The 18,738-nt window shown below is 38.4% G+C and overlaps 1 protein-coding gene across 5 annotated transcripts in view; it reads right to left on the bottom strand.

The window, feature by feature from the left end:
* LOC109055896 (histone deacetylase 5-like) overlaps positions 1-18,738 on the bottom strand; it is an 85,152-nt gene that overhangs the window by 60,115 nt on the left and 6,299 nt on the right. For 4 of the 5 annotated variants that reach the window (XM_042720759.1, XM_042720758.1, XM_042720761.1 and 1 more), the window contains exon 2: positions 8,820-9,040. The exons of the other annotated variant lie outside the window; for it this stretch is intronic. In XM_042720759.1, the coding sequence (XP_042576693.1) occupies positions 8,820-8,841 (22 nt within the window). In that variant the 5' untranslated portion in view covers positions 8,842-9,040. The remainder of the gene's footprint in view (positions 1-8,819; positions 9,041-18,738) is intronic. 5 annotated transcript variants of the gene reach the window in all.

An 18,738-nucleotide genomic window follows, 5' to 3' on the forward strand; every position in this document is an offset into this window, starting at 1 on the left:
AAAAATTACAAACAGCACCTTTAAACTCAAAAAAGTTCATATTGCACACTTAAACATTAAAACAATCTGACACTGTAAGAATCAATTGACTTAAATAAACCACATCGGTTTTTAGCCATAAATTTTGACTTGTTTGCAAATGCACAAATTTAGGATGTTTAATAACAAATAGTATATTTTACATAGAACTACAGCGAGGTTTTTCACACAATGCACATTTTTACAGACATAACAGCAATGTACGCATGTTAATTTAATAGAAAAAACTCTCATTATTAGGTCTACACAATTATCAGCTATTTGGTCAAGTGCGATCATTACAAACAAAAATCTCAGATTGAACTAATAAATTAATACATTCATTAAAAATTAATATAATGCAATGTATTATTAGAAAATAATGTATTATTTAAAAAAATAATTATGATCATACAATTATTATTATAAAAATATAAATCCCTGTTGCAATCAAAAACTGTGATTTAATTGAAATAATGTATTAATAATTGTGGACACCTAAAGAGCGGCAAAAAAATTTAATCGCAATCCAATTTGTCAAAATTAACCGCAACATGATTTATTTGGCCAATCGTGCTGCCCTACTCATTAAAATGAAGTGAGGGAGTTCACATCAAGCAGCCATTTTATCATTAAAACCAATGCTAGTACACTCGTCTATTAATGCCTTTATGATGTCGCATATTAGACAGCGGACCCAATCTTAAGAAATATTTATAAAAAAAATTCAAAGAAAGCATCATGTTCTCCTGTCCACTCCACAGCATCTCTGAATGTTCTTGCCACATCCTTTTGTGTTACGATGACTAACTTCATTTCAACATCACAAGCTACTGATTTACTTCAGTAAGAAAAAGGACATGGAGTAAAGTTCAAAAAAAGAATGTGATAAAAAAAAAAAAAGAAAACATCAAAAAAAAAAAAAAAAAAAAAAGACACATAACCCTGTAAAAATATAGAGTGAGACTGCACAACGTGACATGTGTGTCCCTGAACTTGCCTGGTGCAAGCATTGGTGCCCATTACAGTTGAAGGGCTTCTGCCGAGTGAAATGACCTTTTATTGGAGACAACAGAACTGTACGAATTGGTCCCCAAGAGGAACAAAAGGCCTCGCTGCGTGGTTGAATGGATTGACGCTCGTTTTTCCTTGATGGGTCTGTATATGCAGGATCACATGGAGTCACGGGCTCACTGGACATCATCATCACAGACAAGCAAAGCAAGGTCCTTGATACTGCACAACATCAAAATCATCCTGGAGATAAATAACATGAAGAGATATGATTGTTTCAGCTTGGAGCACTTGGCTAACAGTCTGTATAAAACAGCAATTATGATAAACGAGGTGGAAACATTACAGAGATTTTTACCGTAATTTAAGGGGTTGCTTTAGCCACTAGGTGAAGTTTTTATAAAAATAACAGCAAAAATGTAAAAAAAAAAAAATTGTTTAATTAAGGACGCAGATTTTTGGTACATATTATTTTCATGCTAGTAAAATTACTATGCCAAAAAAAAAAACAATTACACACGAATATATCTAAAATAAATAGTTCGAATTTAGGCATTACAATATTATAATGTGCAAAGAATAGATAATTCCTGTTAGACGTTTTGCTAAAAGTACATTTTAAAGTTTTAAGTTTGTATCAAATTATTATTGTTCCTAATATTAGCCCAATAACTAATACGGTATGGGGGTAATTTGGGGATGTTGTTGATATGTTGTGTATGTTCCCTAAAACCAACACACAGTCATCAATGCACAAAAAAAATACTTCAATGTATAAAAAATCTTTCACAATTAGTTTTATGAAAACTAACAAATAAATCAAAAAACTATTTCGCCTGTGCTTTAGCATAACCATCATATTATAAACAGCTCATTATTATATGATTTTTCCTCACACTCAATACTACAGATTATAATTTTTCATATTTGCCATGCTGTACATCACGTTTACCTTTCTTTAATACAAATTAAACTGCTATCTGGTCAAGTGCGATCATTAAACAAAAATCTATGATTTAATAAATCAATGTAATAACATAATATTTGTATTATTATAAATAATGTATTATACAAAAATGTAATCAATAAAGTATAAAAATAATCAAATATCAGACAGCAATATAATATAATATAAAGGGGTTGTAACCGTACACATATAAGTACCAAATATTTTTGTAGTCTTTCAGTTTGGTTTGGTGTTTGTGAATGTATACAAGGTACATTTTTCAACTATAAAGCTGTGAAATCTAAATGTTTGTTGTTACAAGTAGGGATGCCCATCTAAGGCCGATAAGGTGTGGATACACATCTTAATGCATAGCCAACAATACAATATCATTACGATACATATAAAACAGCTAGCTATCCACGCCTATGCAGTGCGATCGACTTCGATTCGATTCAACACGACACAATGCGAATGCAATACGATGCAATGGAAAAAACGTTTCTAAATAATAAAAGTATAGTGCATCTACAACTAATTATATATATTATACTAAATAATAGCTAATATATAAGATTCATTATATATATATATCTATAATATACCAAAATAATGTAGCAAATATGTTAAGAACGATGCATCGTGATACAAATGCCCAATTTGTATTGCTAAAGCACACTTTAAATTGACGCATCACATTGTTTACCTTTGCTGCAGATGCACCGTCATGCGATTGTTGCTAACTTGAAATCGTATTGTATTGTAACTTGCGGGTAATCAGAGTCCACTCCCAAATCCCAAAAACTCTTAATTTGGGCTCATTATACCACCATTGTTCATCGGGGGGGTTTTGGTTTTCAAATTTCTAAAAGACACTATGTTAATCTCCTGAATGTTTATACGCAAGTCAGCTAGAGAAAATTAAAATGAACAAGACAGGACTTAGCTTAATAGATATCATGACAAAACAATGACATAATCAGTGTGTACGCCACAAGAATCACAACACTCCACCTGCTGTTATGTATTAAGAGGCAATTCATGAGTGGTTTCACGGAGCCTGTATGCTCAATGAAATGTCAGTCACCATGGGACAACACACAGGAAAGCATACGTAAAAGAAACAAGGAAGTTGGCATCACGAGCGACGCAACAGGGCCACTCAGTGCTCGAAGAGCCCCCGCGGGGCCCCCCACGCCTGTATGATTGATGGGGCCTTCCGCGACGGCGCAGTGTTGTCGAAGGTTGACACCCGGAACCCCCACTGACCTTAAAGACGCCATGAGGGGGACCATAGGGTTAATAGAGAATTGTTACCGATTCTAATGGATCTAACAAGCAGAGAGGCAGGAGAAGCGGCCAGCGAGCAGGCAGTGCTGGGGGAGATGGCGCGAGCGGGGAGCGGGCACCCGACAGAAAAGCTGCACAAGTACACCAACAGATGCAGGACGAGTGGACAACACCACAGGTTTTGTTTGCCTGAGCACAACAAGTCAAGAAACCCTGGTTTAAGCTTCAACTGAGACGGAGACAATTATATGCCATTATGAACACAATCATAACAACGGGTGTACTCTCCCGATGAAGGACCAAAAAATCTTATTCCCAAAACGTGATCTGGGAATTGCTACAGCTGTGAGGGTCACGCTGCACTACTACTACTACTTATATACTATAACACAAAAAAAACGCCTCTAAATAAAGAGACCGATTAATCATTTGTGTTCAACGCTAATATATCCAAATGCTACCATGTCACCAATTACAGTGTACGATTTTCAATATCACCACACTTTTCTGACAGCAAAAACATGTTCACGATTTGTTAGTGACGTAAGGGAGTTTAGAGGCTTTTCAAGAGATTACAACACAGTGAGAACTTTGTTCAAAAGTGCAAAAACCCATTCATGCTAGGTAGATTGGCATACAAAATGAAACACAGAATTGCGAAGGTTTAAGCCAATCCATTAAGGGGGATATGACTGTTTAATTCATGAAATGAAATGACTACTTGGGGCTTAATATGCACCAGTCAAAACAACCACAGATGACTGGGAGGAGGGGAAAAAACAGGAAGGGAAAACAGTTTCAGTCAATCATCTAAAGTTTGTTTCCACTATAGTTATGGGATTTGTTTGTTTTTTTTTGTTTTTTTTTTGTTTTTTTACAAATCCAACCAATCAATAAATAATCAAAAAATAAAATAATAATAATAATAATATTCCACTTGAAGTGAGGGTTTTATGCCAAAATGCAAAAATATGTGGCTGGAAAGCCACATAATGTTACTTCTGAAAACAGGAAAAAAGAACCAATAAAGGGTTAAAGTATACATCGAACATATCCCAAATACAATCAAAAAAATAAAAAATAAAAATAAGTAAATAAATAAAATAAAATAACAATAAAACTAAAATACAAATAACTACCTACACAGGGTCAGGTAAGAAAATAAGGACAAAAAAGGTTCTGAACAACAATGCCAAATTTAATTCATCTGTCCAAGCAAAAACCAGGGAAAACAACAACCACTATGTGCAGAAGCGCTAGCAAAGTCGAGACAAGTGCAAATAGTCACACACTGCCGCTCTTCTTTGTCAGGCCCAGCTGGAACTTGAAGACATTGGGCTGACTCATGTATCTACAGACTGTAGAATTTTGCAGAATGAAATTAAGACGGGAGTTACACTACCAAAACTAAACAAAAATGTTAAAACACTGAAACTGAAAGACACTTTAAAAACACTAGGCAATCATCTGCTTGCTGACGTGTAAATGGTTACAAGAGAAGAAAACACAAACGAGAGGATAACACACTACCAGGACTTTCGAAACAACCACCAATCTCACAAAAACAAACATGCACCGCATTTCTAGAAGACACATGAAAAACAATGGCTTTTCAGCTGGCTCCAAATATCAAACGTGTTTGATATCCTCAAACTGGACCCTAAAGCTAAAAAAAAAAAAATACAATAAAAAATAAAAAAAAAAATAACAAAGGCTCTTATACAACTACACAATTTCCTGTGAAAGCGGTTAGAACTCCTAACTGCCCACAATTCGCATGACTGTCTCTGACTTTCAGCAACTAGTGACTGCCGCATGCACACTGCAAATCTGGCCCAAAAGACAATTAGTGTATTCCAAGCCTATAAACTGGAGAGCCATCATCAAATGCAACAAAAAATCCATTAGCAAAAAGTCTAATGGGATGTTTGTCTGGCTTAGAGTCGTGTAAAACCATGCTTCCCTGAGAGACAGGAATGAGGACAGGAATCGTGACGCAATTGGGACTCCCTTCTCTTAACCTACCTGACGAATCTCATTGCACAACACCAGTGAAGTTGACACATCATATTGGCCACGTCAGCCATGGACCAGCGAAATGGGCGCAGAGCACCGCTATATAATGCATGCCTTGATGGCATGACTCAGAATCTTCAGCAGATCTGGGCAGTGACCCTGGCGCCGCATGTGCAATGTATCGGTTTCCGTAGTCTATCAGGGAACCGAGCGGTACGAGGTGTACCCCAGAGACGTTCCCTTTAAAAGACAGTTCAAAAAAATCTAAATCCAAGCTCAGCAGTTTGTTGAGAGAACGACTTATGCCATCGTACGCAAGATAGGACGTTATTGAGCACAGCATCTATGCCATATCTAAAGCATGTAAAAGCAACAAGTATAAAAACGTGCAGACACAGGATGTGAGCGGCACATCGGGCACAACGAAACAAGTATACACACTCAGGAAGCAGCCGTAGCCGGTCTAGGCATAAATATAAGAGGCCATAAAACAGATGGTGCACAACACGAGGACCAGAGTATGTGAGCGAACAGAGTGGGAGCAGAGCGGTGTGTTTGCGTCTCCACTCTGCTCACATACTCTGGCGAGGGACAGAGACGAACTGCCGTCTTGTGCTCGCTAACCCTTAAGCAGTAATACAGCTAAAGGGCGAATCGCAAGATAACACTGTGGGTCACAAAGCTTGAGCACCGCTGTCTTCGGGTGAACGCACGGTCTATGAATAAGCACATGTTAGAACACCACACAAATAAAACGTTTAACCCGCAAGGCTTTAAAGCACGCGGAAATAATGTACTTTTGTGATTGTGAATAAGTCTCGTGAGTGTAACTCTACCGAATCAACATTTGATGTGAATGTGTCTCGCGAGAGTTTTAGTTGGAGCCGCAAGACAAAATACAGCGCAAGTCCATGAGGTAGATGTTGTGTTTTGTTAGTAAATGTTTCATTTTATTACTAGTGTTCCATCCTTTGTTCACTATTACACTACTGCATACATTGCATCTGACACTGGTGTCGCTTAGTTTTGTAACGTAAGCCCACACTTTCGAACGTTTCACACTTGCCTCCATGACTGATTGCATGCATACACACACCACACATGCGCATGGATATCACACGCACGTCGAGCAAACGTTGGGCACATCATTCAGTGAAGGAAAATTACAAGCAGCATCTTCTTAATTCATCATTAACATTGAAGTATACAGAGATAAAATAACACAAGTATCGATAACCCGTATAGTTTTTCCTGAAGGCTATCAATACAGTACTCCGGTATTGACCAATTTACGTACCAGTCCAAAAAAATACTGGTTCTCGGTACCCATCCCTTACCGACCAAGACCTGTGAGGCCAAGGAGCACACATCCAAATTGTAAATCTGGTGAAGGTATTCAGCGAAGACCATCCAGCCACCATACAAAATGTCCTTTGATAGAAACTAGGGGTGCACGATATATATCGGCCGATGATTAATGCGCATCTCGCCAGTAAAGCCGGTTCTCTAATCAGCGGTCAATTCCAACAGTTGCGCAGCGATTGCACATAGAGCAGCGGTTACTACACGGAGCCGTTGATCACAGACAAGCTGCGCCAATTCTAGCTTATAATGAACGTGGATTTGGCGCAGCTTGTCTGTGATCAACGGCTTTGTGTAGTAACCGCTGCTCTATGTGCAATCGCGCACCTGTTGGAATTTACCGCTGATTAGAGAACCGGCTTTACTGACGAGATGCGCATTAATCATCGGCCGATATATATCGTGCACCCCTAATAGAAACGCCCTTAGTCCAAACCCACGAGTCAGACCACGAGAATCACCTGGCCCAAACTGAATACAAGCAGCATTCACAGATAGCACTTGTCAGTCGCCCATGCGCTTGACCGAAGCGAGGGGGAGCAGCAGAGGGGTTTTAAGCGAGAGCTCCTTCAGGCCAACAGATTGAAGCAGCTCTAAGGGCGGCAGAGCCAGCGCTCCAGCACCAGAGCCAGTGGGAGGGCGAGAGGCTCCCCTGGGACGGCTGTCCTTCTTCTTGGGGCCATGACGCATCTTCAGCGCCCTCTGCCATGCAGTTTTGGCGCAAACAGAAGGCACCTGATCTGGTGCCGGTGCAGTGGGAGCTGGGTGGGCTTGCTTCGCTGGGCGGTGGGAAGCAGATGTTGACCTACTGCATTGCTGAAGGCTGCGCAGCTCTAGCATGGCGCTGCAGGAAGTGACTCATTGCTTTGGAGCGTTTCTGAGCTTCTGAGAAACGCTCCATGATGGGCTCCGCGGCTTCTCCAAAGAGGCCGGAGGGAGACAAAGGCGCGCTGAACAGAGCTTTCTTGTTCGCGTCCTTCAGCTCTGTCAACGTCAGCCACAGATGCTGGTGCAGCACCACCATGTAATCATGCTATGTCCGATTGCCTGGGCCGTCTTTTTTGTAGCTTTTAAGGTGAAGTCCTTCGCCGCACGTAGATCTTTAAACGTCTCCCCCCAGTCCAGGGATTTTAGGAGCTGTGCCTGAAAAACCTGTAGCACTGCCATTGTATGAAGTGCCGAAATCTCCTCTCCCGAGGCAACGTATGCTTTGTCCGCGATGCGGGCGGCAAGACTTTGATGGCAGCATTGTCTCCGCAGAGAGGCCGACGAGGGGCAGAGGTGGGCAGCGACAGACTCCTCGACGGGCGGAATGCGCGTATAGCCCTGGGTTTCTGTTCCGTCGACTTTAGTGAAAATCTCAGATCCGCCGGTGTGGGTGCGAACCGACTGGGGCACTGCCCACGGCTTAGCGACTTCGTCATGCAGATCAGGAAGAATGGGGGCTTGCTTCCTCGAAGCGGTGGTTCTGCGGCGGCCTGAGGAAAGGAACCATCAATCCAGCTTACTCTTAACTGGTTTGTCGGGGGACTCCCACTCCAGACCGAGATCACTCATGGCCCTGGTGAGAATTCGGACAAGCTCGTCCTGAAATGCAGACGAATAATATTGTGCGGAATAACCGGTGCACAATCGCTCCCATGCGGCGGTCCCACCAGCGGCTCGCTGGCGGCAATGGGACGCTGCTGGGAGAAATCAGCAGGTGCTATATTCGTCCGGGTTCTAAGTACCCGCACAGTGTGAGCAGTCGGACCCAGCGAGTGCTGCCTCCTCATGGGCGAAACCCAGGCACAGGATGCAGAGCCTTGATAGGTCCGGTACACTGTGTGCAATAGCTTGACATGCTGGAACGCCAAGAAGGAAATCTGTCTTCTTGTGTCTTCTCCACAGCTGTCCTGAATTAGGATGCTTGAAGCAGGAAGATTCTGAGTTCATGCCACCAAGATGGCACATTATATAGCGGTGAGGCTCCGCCCCTTTTTGCAGTCTTGGCTGGCATTGGCCAGCATGAAGTGCAACTTCACTGGCTTTGTGCAATAAGATTTCAGGTAGGATAAGGAAGGAAGGGAGTCCCCATCGCGTCAGATTCCTGAAAGCAATGTGGAAGTGAACCATCTTCAAAAGGGAATATCCCGTGTTGCAAAGTGATACATGAACGAGTAAAATCTCTTACCGGGTGTGTTTGGTGAATTCATGGATGACGGCACGTGTTTTCTCTGCCTCTGAAATTCTTCAAGTAGCAGGAAAAGATGCTTTTTGGATAAACAGCGTGCAACCTCGGGTTCGTCTGGTTTCAGAGGCAAAGACGCAGAGCTCTAAAGGGGGTCCTCAGTGTCAGCCATGACCGTAGACCTCACGAGGAGGTGACTGTTGATGGCCAGCTGAACACCCTCACTGCAAGAAACACAAACACACTGATGTTAATGGAGCTGAAAAGTTTTGCCAGGCAAGATACATGCCCAAACTTACTTAATAGAATAAGGCTGTGATCAGTCTGTAAAACAAAGACCTATTAAATTATAATATAAACTAAATGAAAACAGCACATTTGTTTTTCAAAGAGAGTATAAAGTCCCCTAGCTGGCTGTTAATGGGGCTTGTAAGAGTCATTAATGCCTGTGTCAGAATGTTGCGCTCGCAACGGAGTTGTATGTTTGCCGCTTCCAAAACAGATCCAGAGGATGTTAAAGGATGACTCACCTTGCCTCTAAGTCAGTGGAGATGCACTACAATACCCACGCTGCCTAGCAGCGACTGGATACGCAGCAGGGTAGCACATTACCCACGCTTGCCTTATCAATCTACCATGAGCCCTGCCCCAAGCAAAGAAGAGAGAGGATCTGGACTGTCTAGTTTTAGCGATTATTAAAAACACTGGTCCACACTTCCTGAGCCTTAAGTCTGTTAGGTGTTCAAGTAGATAATGTTATGCACAGAAAAGCTTTCAGGTTTGGGGATTTTAACATTCTCAAACATATTTTTATGCAAATCAACACATGGACATGTAATATAAATTTGACTGAAAATAGGTCCAAAAGATTTCCGTGCAGAGATTCTTTAAAAAAAAAAATACAAAGACTTACTGCTTTAGTTTACGTGATTTTATATTTTTTTTTAAATGAAGCTGCATTACATTATTGGTAAAACTGGCAGCTCTGCATTGAGGAGAAGATGACAAGCTTTCAGCTGCCTTGCCTTGGATGCACTGAGACAGTAGCCTCACCTGCTGGTTTAATCATGCAAATGCAGTCTGGCTGTCCTCCTGCAGTGTAATTTGTCTCGTGACCCAGTATAACCACAGCACTTCCTTTGGTGTGGAATAGTTAATGCAATCAATCACTTTTTAATCATTCTTTAATTATTAAGTAGTCAACAGTATTCTAGGTGAGTATGGAGTTCCTCCTAAAATGAATCATTATCTTTATGAACACAATGTGTTATCAGCTGAGAGCCAGTAAACTGTAATGAGTAACTGATAAAGGTCAGAAATAGTCTTGCTGTTTTGCTTTGACGCACATGTAACATAATTTGAACTTGGGCCAGAACTTTATGGTAGCTGGATTTCTTGTTTTGACTGTTAATCTCAAACTGCAAATCCCCAATTTCTCAAAGAATGTGGCTCAACATAATGAAGGTCTACAGACTGTTCCTAAGACATTGTTTTTCTTAAAGTTCACAACCTGCATTTATTTTGAGTGTCAAATCTTGAAAGACAGCTTAATTCTATAAAATAATGGGCACAATGCAAATAAAAGTGTTAAAATATCAAAGCTGTTTCTTTCATAATTAAATAACATTTAGGCTAAATGATGAAATTATTTATAAGGTATAGATCCACAAAAAATAAAGAACTGGTTTAATCTTAAATAGAAATAGTAAACAAATAGCTTCAATCTACAAATAGTTAATTTATTATTTTTTAAATCAATATTTGGGTCAAATAAAGGGTATGACCTTCCACTAAATACTAATGCAAAATCCCAAGTAAAGTGCAAAAAGTAAATTGTATAATAAATATTCAGAGACATTCAAATTCAATAGAATTTTTTGTCTAATGAACTTAAATTCCTGAAAATTAAAATCAACTTAAATATTGGCATCACAACATTATTGGATATTATGAAAACTGGATATTCATTTTGAGATTTGCTAAAGATGAAAAATGAATAGTGCTAAATTAATTGTATTTATTGTAGTATTGTAAATTAGTATATTTGAAGATTAACTTCAAAGATTGCCAACCCTGAAACAAACATAGAGAACTACCAAACTTTGCTATAAGTTTGACTGCATCATATAATAATTGCTGTTAATAGTGTTCATCATCTGTTTGATTACGTCTGTAACTGATTTTTCCGTACATTTCTGCCATATGTACATAAACTGACAGTCACTACTGATAAGCTACTGCTAAATATTGTAGAAACTAAATTTTCTGTAAAGTTGCTTTGCAACTATTTGTATTGTAAAAAGCACTATACAAATCATATATATATATATATAATATATATATATATATATATATATATATATATATATATATATATATATATATATATATATAATATATATATATATATATATATAAACTGACATGAACACTTGCACAATTAAATATTAAAATTATGTTACATATATTATATTTGTATATCTTTTACTAATACGAAGGTAAATTCATACTTAGGACGCAAAAAAAAAAAAACTACCAACCACAAGTAGCAAACAAATAGAAATGCTAAAGTCCACCCTAACACCCTATAAATTGTCACATTTTCTCATGAAATGGCAGAAATCAAGTCAAGAAAAATGACTGATTGCAGAAATTTTGTATTTTTTTCCGTCATGTTCTGCAGATGAACCTATGGACGATTACAGTAAGGATTGTTTCTCACACCATTCTGAAAGGCTTGCTCATGTCTTTGGCCACAGCCAGCTCTGACATGTCCCAGGGCCTTTTGGGGCGCTAACATGCTGGTACAGTTCCTGGAAAGCCCTGTATTGACTATAGAGCAGGCTGAAGCTGGTCTCTAAAGCTCTGGCAGTGATCTAATGGAAGAGCCGAAAGCACCTCCTGTCCAAATCTTTGTCACTCCTCTCTCTCTCTCCACTCTGGCTTGGTGCCAGAGCGCTGATCAGCGTTTAATGCTCTTTAAAAAGATGGGACATTTGAAGAGAGTTTAAACACTGGCTCGCTCGTCAATAGGCCCGCTTGAGAGAATCAACCTTCTCGAGGAGCTTAGCTCTCTTTCTTTGAGGCAGAGAATATGAGAAGGCATCAGTCACTCACAAGGGTGTGAATACCATGGGGGTGGAGATGTGTTGATTAGCGCTCGCTAGCATCCGTGATTTATGTTAAACCCTCTTGCATCTCTCTGAATGAAGGTTTCCAGACCAACCAGGTCCACTAACTCTCCATCTGCCACAAAATGGTGACACAAACCCCAAGAGAAAATTTGACAGATACAGAAAGGCATCAAGACACATGTCTTCAAAATTTTTAAGGATTCACACAAAGCTTACAGTATGTAAACATAATTAGTGATAATTAGCCGATATGAGCCTGTGCCGATATATCAGTATCTGCGAATATGCCGCTGATATGAACAGTTTTTTTTACCGAAAATATAACACAGATTAAATGCTTCTGAATGTTGTTCACGCTTCATTTTTTGCTACTGGTGACCCAGGTCAGTGTAGTGTAGAGATGCACAGATGAGCTCAAACCTCCCCCGAGTCTGCTGCTTCACCTATATTTGATTGTCACATTATAATGATTCTAATTCTTAGTTCTGCATGATGATATGATGAATGGATGGTTCATTTTTAACAACAGATTCAGTGATGTTGGAGACTAGAGCTGATCTGCACATCACGGCACACGTCTGCGGTGCATTAAAGCCTGAGTTGCGTCCACCGGAGCTGATCGTGGCCACTCAGTCAATGCTGGTGTTTAAACCAGCCACACTGCAGCCCAGAACTCATGCTTATCACATCGGTCACACCATATAATTATACTGTATTCGCGTCCACTCGTGGATGCAGTAAACTGATGCCGCCTCGTTCTATTCTACACGGTGTCAGCATAGTTTTGTCAGTACAATCAGTAACGTAGCAGATTGAAAAAGTTAGTATCTTTTTGCAGACCAATAGACGGTGGTGGCTTGTGTCTGTTAAATGGTGATTTAACGCTACGTTGTCACCTAGTTGGAGAGACTCAATGCTGAGTAAGTAAACAACAATGTCCCGTCTATTCTCACAATAAGCTTATCATATTCATTTGCTACATTAGTAGGGGCCTATAATTTACGCAATGCAGAAAACATGGATGGATTTGTGGAAGACTATAGACTGTGTCTGTGAATATTAAACTGCAAAAAGACGATTTAAATACGAATGTTCTGCATGTTCATTGGATTACCAGACAATACACAACACAGAGTTTGTGGAAAAAAATATATATATTATTATTTATTATTATTTATTCATTTTATGTGTTTACATTTGGAAAAGCTGTGCTTCCTGCATAAACCTGCCCCTGTTGGTTTGGCAGTAGATTGCCCTACACAGTTACCTTGTTTATTTTATTTATTAATTTTATATGTTTTTTGTTTTGTTTTTTTTGTTTTTTTTATGTGTGGTGTGGTTTTTGGTTTTGAGTGCACTGATGTCAGACTCATTTTGTAATAAAGTTTATTGTTAAATTGTTAAATACCCTGCCTCCACTACATAGGCCTATGTTTGTCACATCATTATAAGTGTCACCACATTTGAGTTATCATTGTAAAAAATGTGTTTTTATATATATATATATATATATATATATATATATATATATATATATATATATATATATATATATATTATATATATATATATATATATATTCTGTTTATGTAGGCTATATACTGTATTATATATACAGTACCAGTCAAAAGTTTGGACACACGAATGGGAAATGTGTCCAAACTTTTGACTATACTGTACTATAATATAGCCTGCACATAAGGAATATCTGCCGATATATCGGTATCATTACATTTTACATTTACGTTTATGCATTTATCAGACGCTTTTATCCAAAGCGACTTACAGTGCATTCAGGCTAACATTTTTTGACCTAACATGTGTTCCCTGGGAATTGAACCCACTACATTTTGCGCTGCATACATTTTACCTGTATCAGTCTTTTTTTACTCCCTAATATCGGTATCGCCCCCCAAAAAACCCATATCAGTCGGGCTCTAAACATAATAAAAGAATAGCAGTATAAAGAACAAAACAAATGCCCGGTTTTTTTTTACAATTTAACTGCTTGAAAGTACAGTACCAACTCATTTCACACACTAAACTGGACTAAAATTAATTTCATACTGTGTTCATTGACTCATTTTTGGGGACTTATATATTGTTGTCGAGAGTGTTGTTCTTGCTTCTTGAGGCCTTAAGCATAGTATCTCACTAGAGCTGAGTATTGATACAGATTTCTTGATTCAATTCAGGTTTATTTATTTACATTACAGTTATAATGTTGATTTTGCTCACATATGAAATAAATTCTTTCTGAATTTTTCTTTCAGTAAATGTTTCAGATTAATTCAAACCAATAACTCATAATTTAGAGCTATTCATTAAAAAAATGACTCATAAGAGTCAATCATTTCAGGATTCAGGCTACACTGTTTTCGATTCAAAAAAAGAATTGGCTTATTGAAGTAAAATACAAGTGAAATAAAATAGAAGTAAAATAAAATTCTTTCAGAATTTTCTCTCAGTAGATGTTTCAGACTGATTCAAAACAGTAACTCGTTTTTGAACTAAGCTATTCATTAAAGGAACCAACTCACAAGCATTAATCATTCCAGAAACTGGCTCACTGAGGTGAAATAAAATAATAAAATAAACTATAAATCACTATATGACCCAAAACATTAGAACACCAGCTCCTGTGTCAGCAGCACCACACATGTGCCTCGTAACACTCTCCTAAAAGTGCATCGAAGTCTGACACGGAAGAGAAGAAATTGTTGGATTAAGTCAGTTTATTTTCTTTGCACACAAAAAGTATTCTCATAGCTTCATAAAATTATGGTTGAACCACTGATGACACATGGACTATTTTAACAATGTCCTTACTACCTTTCTGGGCTTTGAACGTGTCAGTTGTGTTGCTGTCTATTCAGGGTCAGAAAAATCTTGAATTTCATCAAAAATATCTTAATCTGTGTTCCGAAGACGAACCAAGGTCTTGTGGGTTTGGAACAACATGAGGGTGAGTAATTAATTACAGAATTTTCAGTTTTTGGGTGAACTAACCCTTTAAAAATCACACAGCCTACTAAACCCTGCATCTATCCATTACAGCCTCATTTTCCTGCATTTCATAATAAATACCCCGACTATGGTCCATTTTCTAAGTCACACAAAAACCAGAGCAGGAGCTGCGGCAGAAAACGGTCACAGAAATAATTCTAGTATTTAAAACCTTTAACCACTTCTAACTGCTGTCTGGAGCATTGCAGATGTATTATCCAAGCGACGTGTGAAGACTAAAATAGTACAACAGATTTAGCGTGCTCTTCCACCCCCTGGGACGGACGCACAGACGCGGTGGGGAATAAGCGGACCATTCAATTGCACGGCGACGGGTGAGCTGTTCCACGAGAATCAGGTGAGAGCTGCCTGGTGACCCAGGAAGAGCTCGCCTAGGAGACGGCAGAGACGAAAGGCCTTGCGTCATTCCCCTGGGATGAGATCAAGAGGTTTGTTTGACTTGATTTTAAAGGAGGCCCTTCAGATTCAAAGCTGAGAGCCAGAGTAAACACTTATTTAAACAAATACAGACAATCAGCAATGCGTCGTTATGCAGCGAACATGTTATTAACGTACTAAAACATAGAAGATCTTTAATATTTACACCTTTAGTAGCAGGCGCACATAGTCAGGTAAGGTTGCAGAGTCCTTGCCACTGCAGAGCAGTCAAACCGAAAGCTGCAATTGGTCATTAGCATGCAGCATGGAGCATGTCAGGTATGGCAGCCGCCCAAGAGAGTGGTGGTGTCCTCCATCAGACCTCTTGAGTCTCTGCCCGCTGTGCTCCAGGATCCTGCGTGGCTCATCCGCAAAGACAAATTGTCTTTGCATAAAAAAAAGCTATTTGCATGTATTAAGGCCCATAATACTGGAAAATATGAATATTCACTTTCTATTAAGGCACGAAACTACAAATAAAACCATAGTTTTTACAAGCACTGGACACATTTGATATTTTGGGTTATTTGGCTTTTCATAACATGTTTTTTTTTTCAGATTTGTGAAAAGAAAACATGCGGAGCCAGAAATCTTCACTTCAATTGCACTTTTCTATCTATATTAGGTTATATTAGGTTCTATTTAAGATTTTTACAGAGAGGTTTGTTCATATGCTTTGATTTTAACAATATTTTATTTCTGAAAAAATTGTGATTTTATAAAATGTTTTATAAAATGATAAACCAAAATCAATGAGATATCAAAAATTCCTTCTGGAAAAACCTTTTAGTTTGACAATAATAAAGTCAACAAAGTGAAAGAATAATTTTGAACATGGTTTTAGTCAATGTACAGATTTTTCTTCTGGAAATGTATGCAATTTATTTATTTATTATTATTATTATTATTAGATAATGCCTGTTTAAAAGAATTAAATAAAACTTGTACTGCTGATCGCTTAACATTCAAGTAATAGAAAACATAATGACATATAGTACTGTCAAATTCTGTCAATTTTAACACTTAACAAAAAAAAAAGTAGAAAAGTGCAAGGTTTCTAAAAAAATAATGAATAGAGCATTATATACAGGCTACAACAAGGTTTAATCTGGCCGCAGAGGAACACAACCGGGGTTGACTGATATAATGAGACATAATCCCCGAAACAGAGCTTCCCACTTGCGCAATATGGAAATATCTGCTAAGTGTGCGACTTATCTTTGTCAACCTGGCAACCATGTGCACGCGCTCTCTCTTCACTATGGATAAACGCGCTTGCTTTTTGAAAACACCGGTAAGCTTGCAGTTTAGCAATCTCCACTTCAATACTCTGTTCTCAGAAAAGTGTGATTCCCATGTCGTTCCAGACTCGTAAAAGCTTCGTTCGTCTTCGGAATACAATTTAAGATATTTTGGATGAAAACTGGGAGGCTTGTGACAGTGCCATTAACTGCCAAGTAAATTACACTGTCAAGGTCCAGAAAAGTATGAAAGACATCGTCAGAATAGTCCATCTGCCATTAGTGGTCAACCATAATGTTATGAAGTGGCGAGAACACTTTTTTTATGCAAAAATGACTTTATTCAATAATTCGTCTCCTCTGTGTCTCTCCGCATCACCGTAGCGCCATTTTGGAGAATATCCGATGGTCGCAAGCAACGTACGCTCTTCTGTGTCAGCCGCGCCACACGGATGCGCTGTTTTCGTTCAAATCAAAGAGTAAATACATGTAGAAAATGTATTCTTGTGTCGCAGCTGACACAGAAGAGCACACACAGTTTGCGTTCAGCAAAATATTCTCCAAAATGGCGGAGATGCAGACAGATACAGAGGAGATGAATTGCAGAATAAAGTTTTTTTTTTTTTTTTTTTCTTCACGTACAAAAAGTATTCTCGTCACTTCATAACGTTACGCTTGAATCACTGATGGCAGATGGACTATTCTGATGATGTCTTTCATACTTTTCTGGACCTTGACAGTGTATTTTAATTGGTAGTCTATGGGACAGTCACAAGCCTTCCGGTTTTCATCCAAAATATCTTAAATTGTGTTCTGAAGATGAACAAAGCTTTTACGGGTTTGGAACGACATGGGGGTAAGTGATTAATGACAAAATTTTCATTTTGGGGTGGAGTAACCCTTTAATGCACGGCAAACCATTGATTATCCCGCTTATTCCATGGTCATTTGCCAGCACTAAAAATGACGGTTATTTTCGTCAGTTACGGCTCATTAGCTCTAGCTTTCTGCCTGTTTCAAATCAGATACAGAGATGAAATGGTGCAGGTAAGACCACATTTATTTGAATGAATTATCGATCGAGGGAGAGATGACAGCTGTGTGTGTGAATTACCTGCGTCAGTGTGTCTCTCTCTCCAAACAATGAAGCTGTTTAGTTACTTCGATTTTACCTCATTGCTGGGGAAGATAATGTATCTATGTTATTTTATTAATAAAAGTCGCGGGGCAGCACCAAAATAAGTTTCTGTGTGTGCGCAGTATGATCTGCAATCTCCAACCTCTCTGCCTCTCTGTGTTTATGTGAGAGTGGTGTGTGTGTGCACCAATTAAAGCAGCGTATTAATATAGAACACAGTGATTAAATTGGCTTGGAACTACTCTAAGAGCACAGCAGTGCAAAGTATACCTGTTGTAGCACATTGTTTACTTTAAGAATACATGTTATGTTTAATTGAAATGTAACATTTAAATGTAACATTTTTATTTTAATGTAAGACTATGTTATATTTATTTAAAAGTACTTTCAAATGCCCCAATTGCTGAAGGGTCTGCATAACGTTTTTGTTAAAGTTCTAGTTGCATTGTTCATAATACCTGTAGTAGCACAGCAGTGTATACCTGTTTACATTTAATTAAGGTTGACTAGACTAGACTGTAATACAAAAAGTTGAATTTGCCAGGTGCATACAACATTTATGACATGTCCGTTTGTCTGCTTGACAATCCCATTTTGCACTGCAATAATAAAATTGAAGTGAGATAAACAAACTGAGAAATGTTTCTTTTTAGTTAAAACAGATGTTGCCAAAGTTTTAATTTGAGGACAAAATTTGAAGTTGGAAAAAAGGTAATAAATTGCAATATATCACAGAATATTGCAATACATTTAAAATCGCAATATTGTAATATAATATTGTATCGTGAGACAAGTATCGGGATAATATCGTTGACCCCTAATGATTATATATATATATATATATATATATATATATATATATATAGAGACACACACACACAAATAATTATAAAATAAATAATTTTTTAAATACATACATACAAAATATTATTTTTCTCTAAACTTCCCCAAACCCCAGTTTGAAA

Source organism: Cyprinus carpio, chromosome B3 (assembly GCF_018340385.1).
Source record: "Cyprinus carpio isolate SPL01 chromosome B3, ASM1834038v1, whole genome shotgun sequence".
Taxonomy (NCBI): domain Eukaryota; kingdom Metazoa; phylum Chordata; class Actinopteri; order Cypriniformes; family Cyprinidae; genus Cyprinus; species Cyprinus carpio.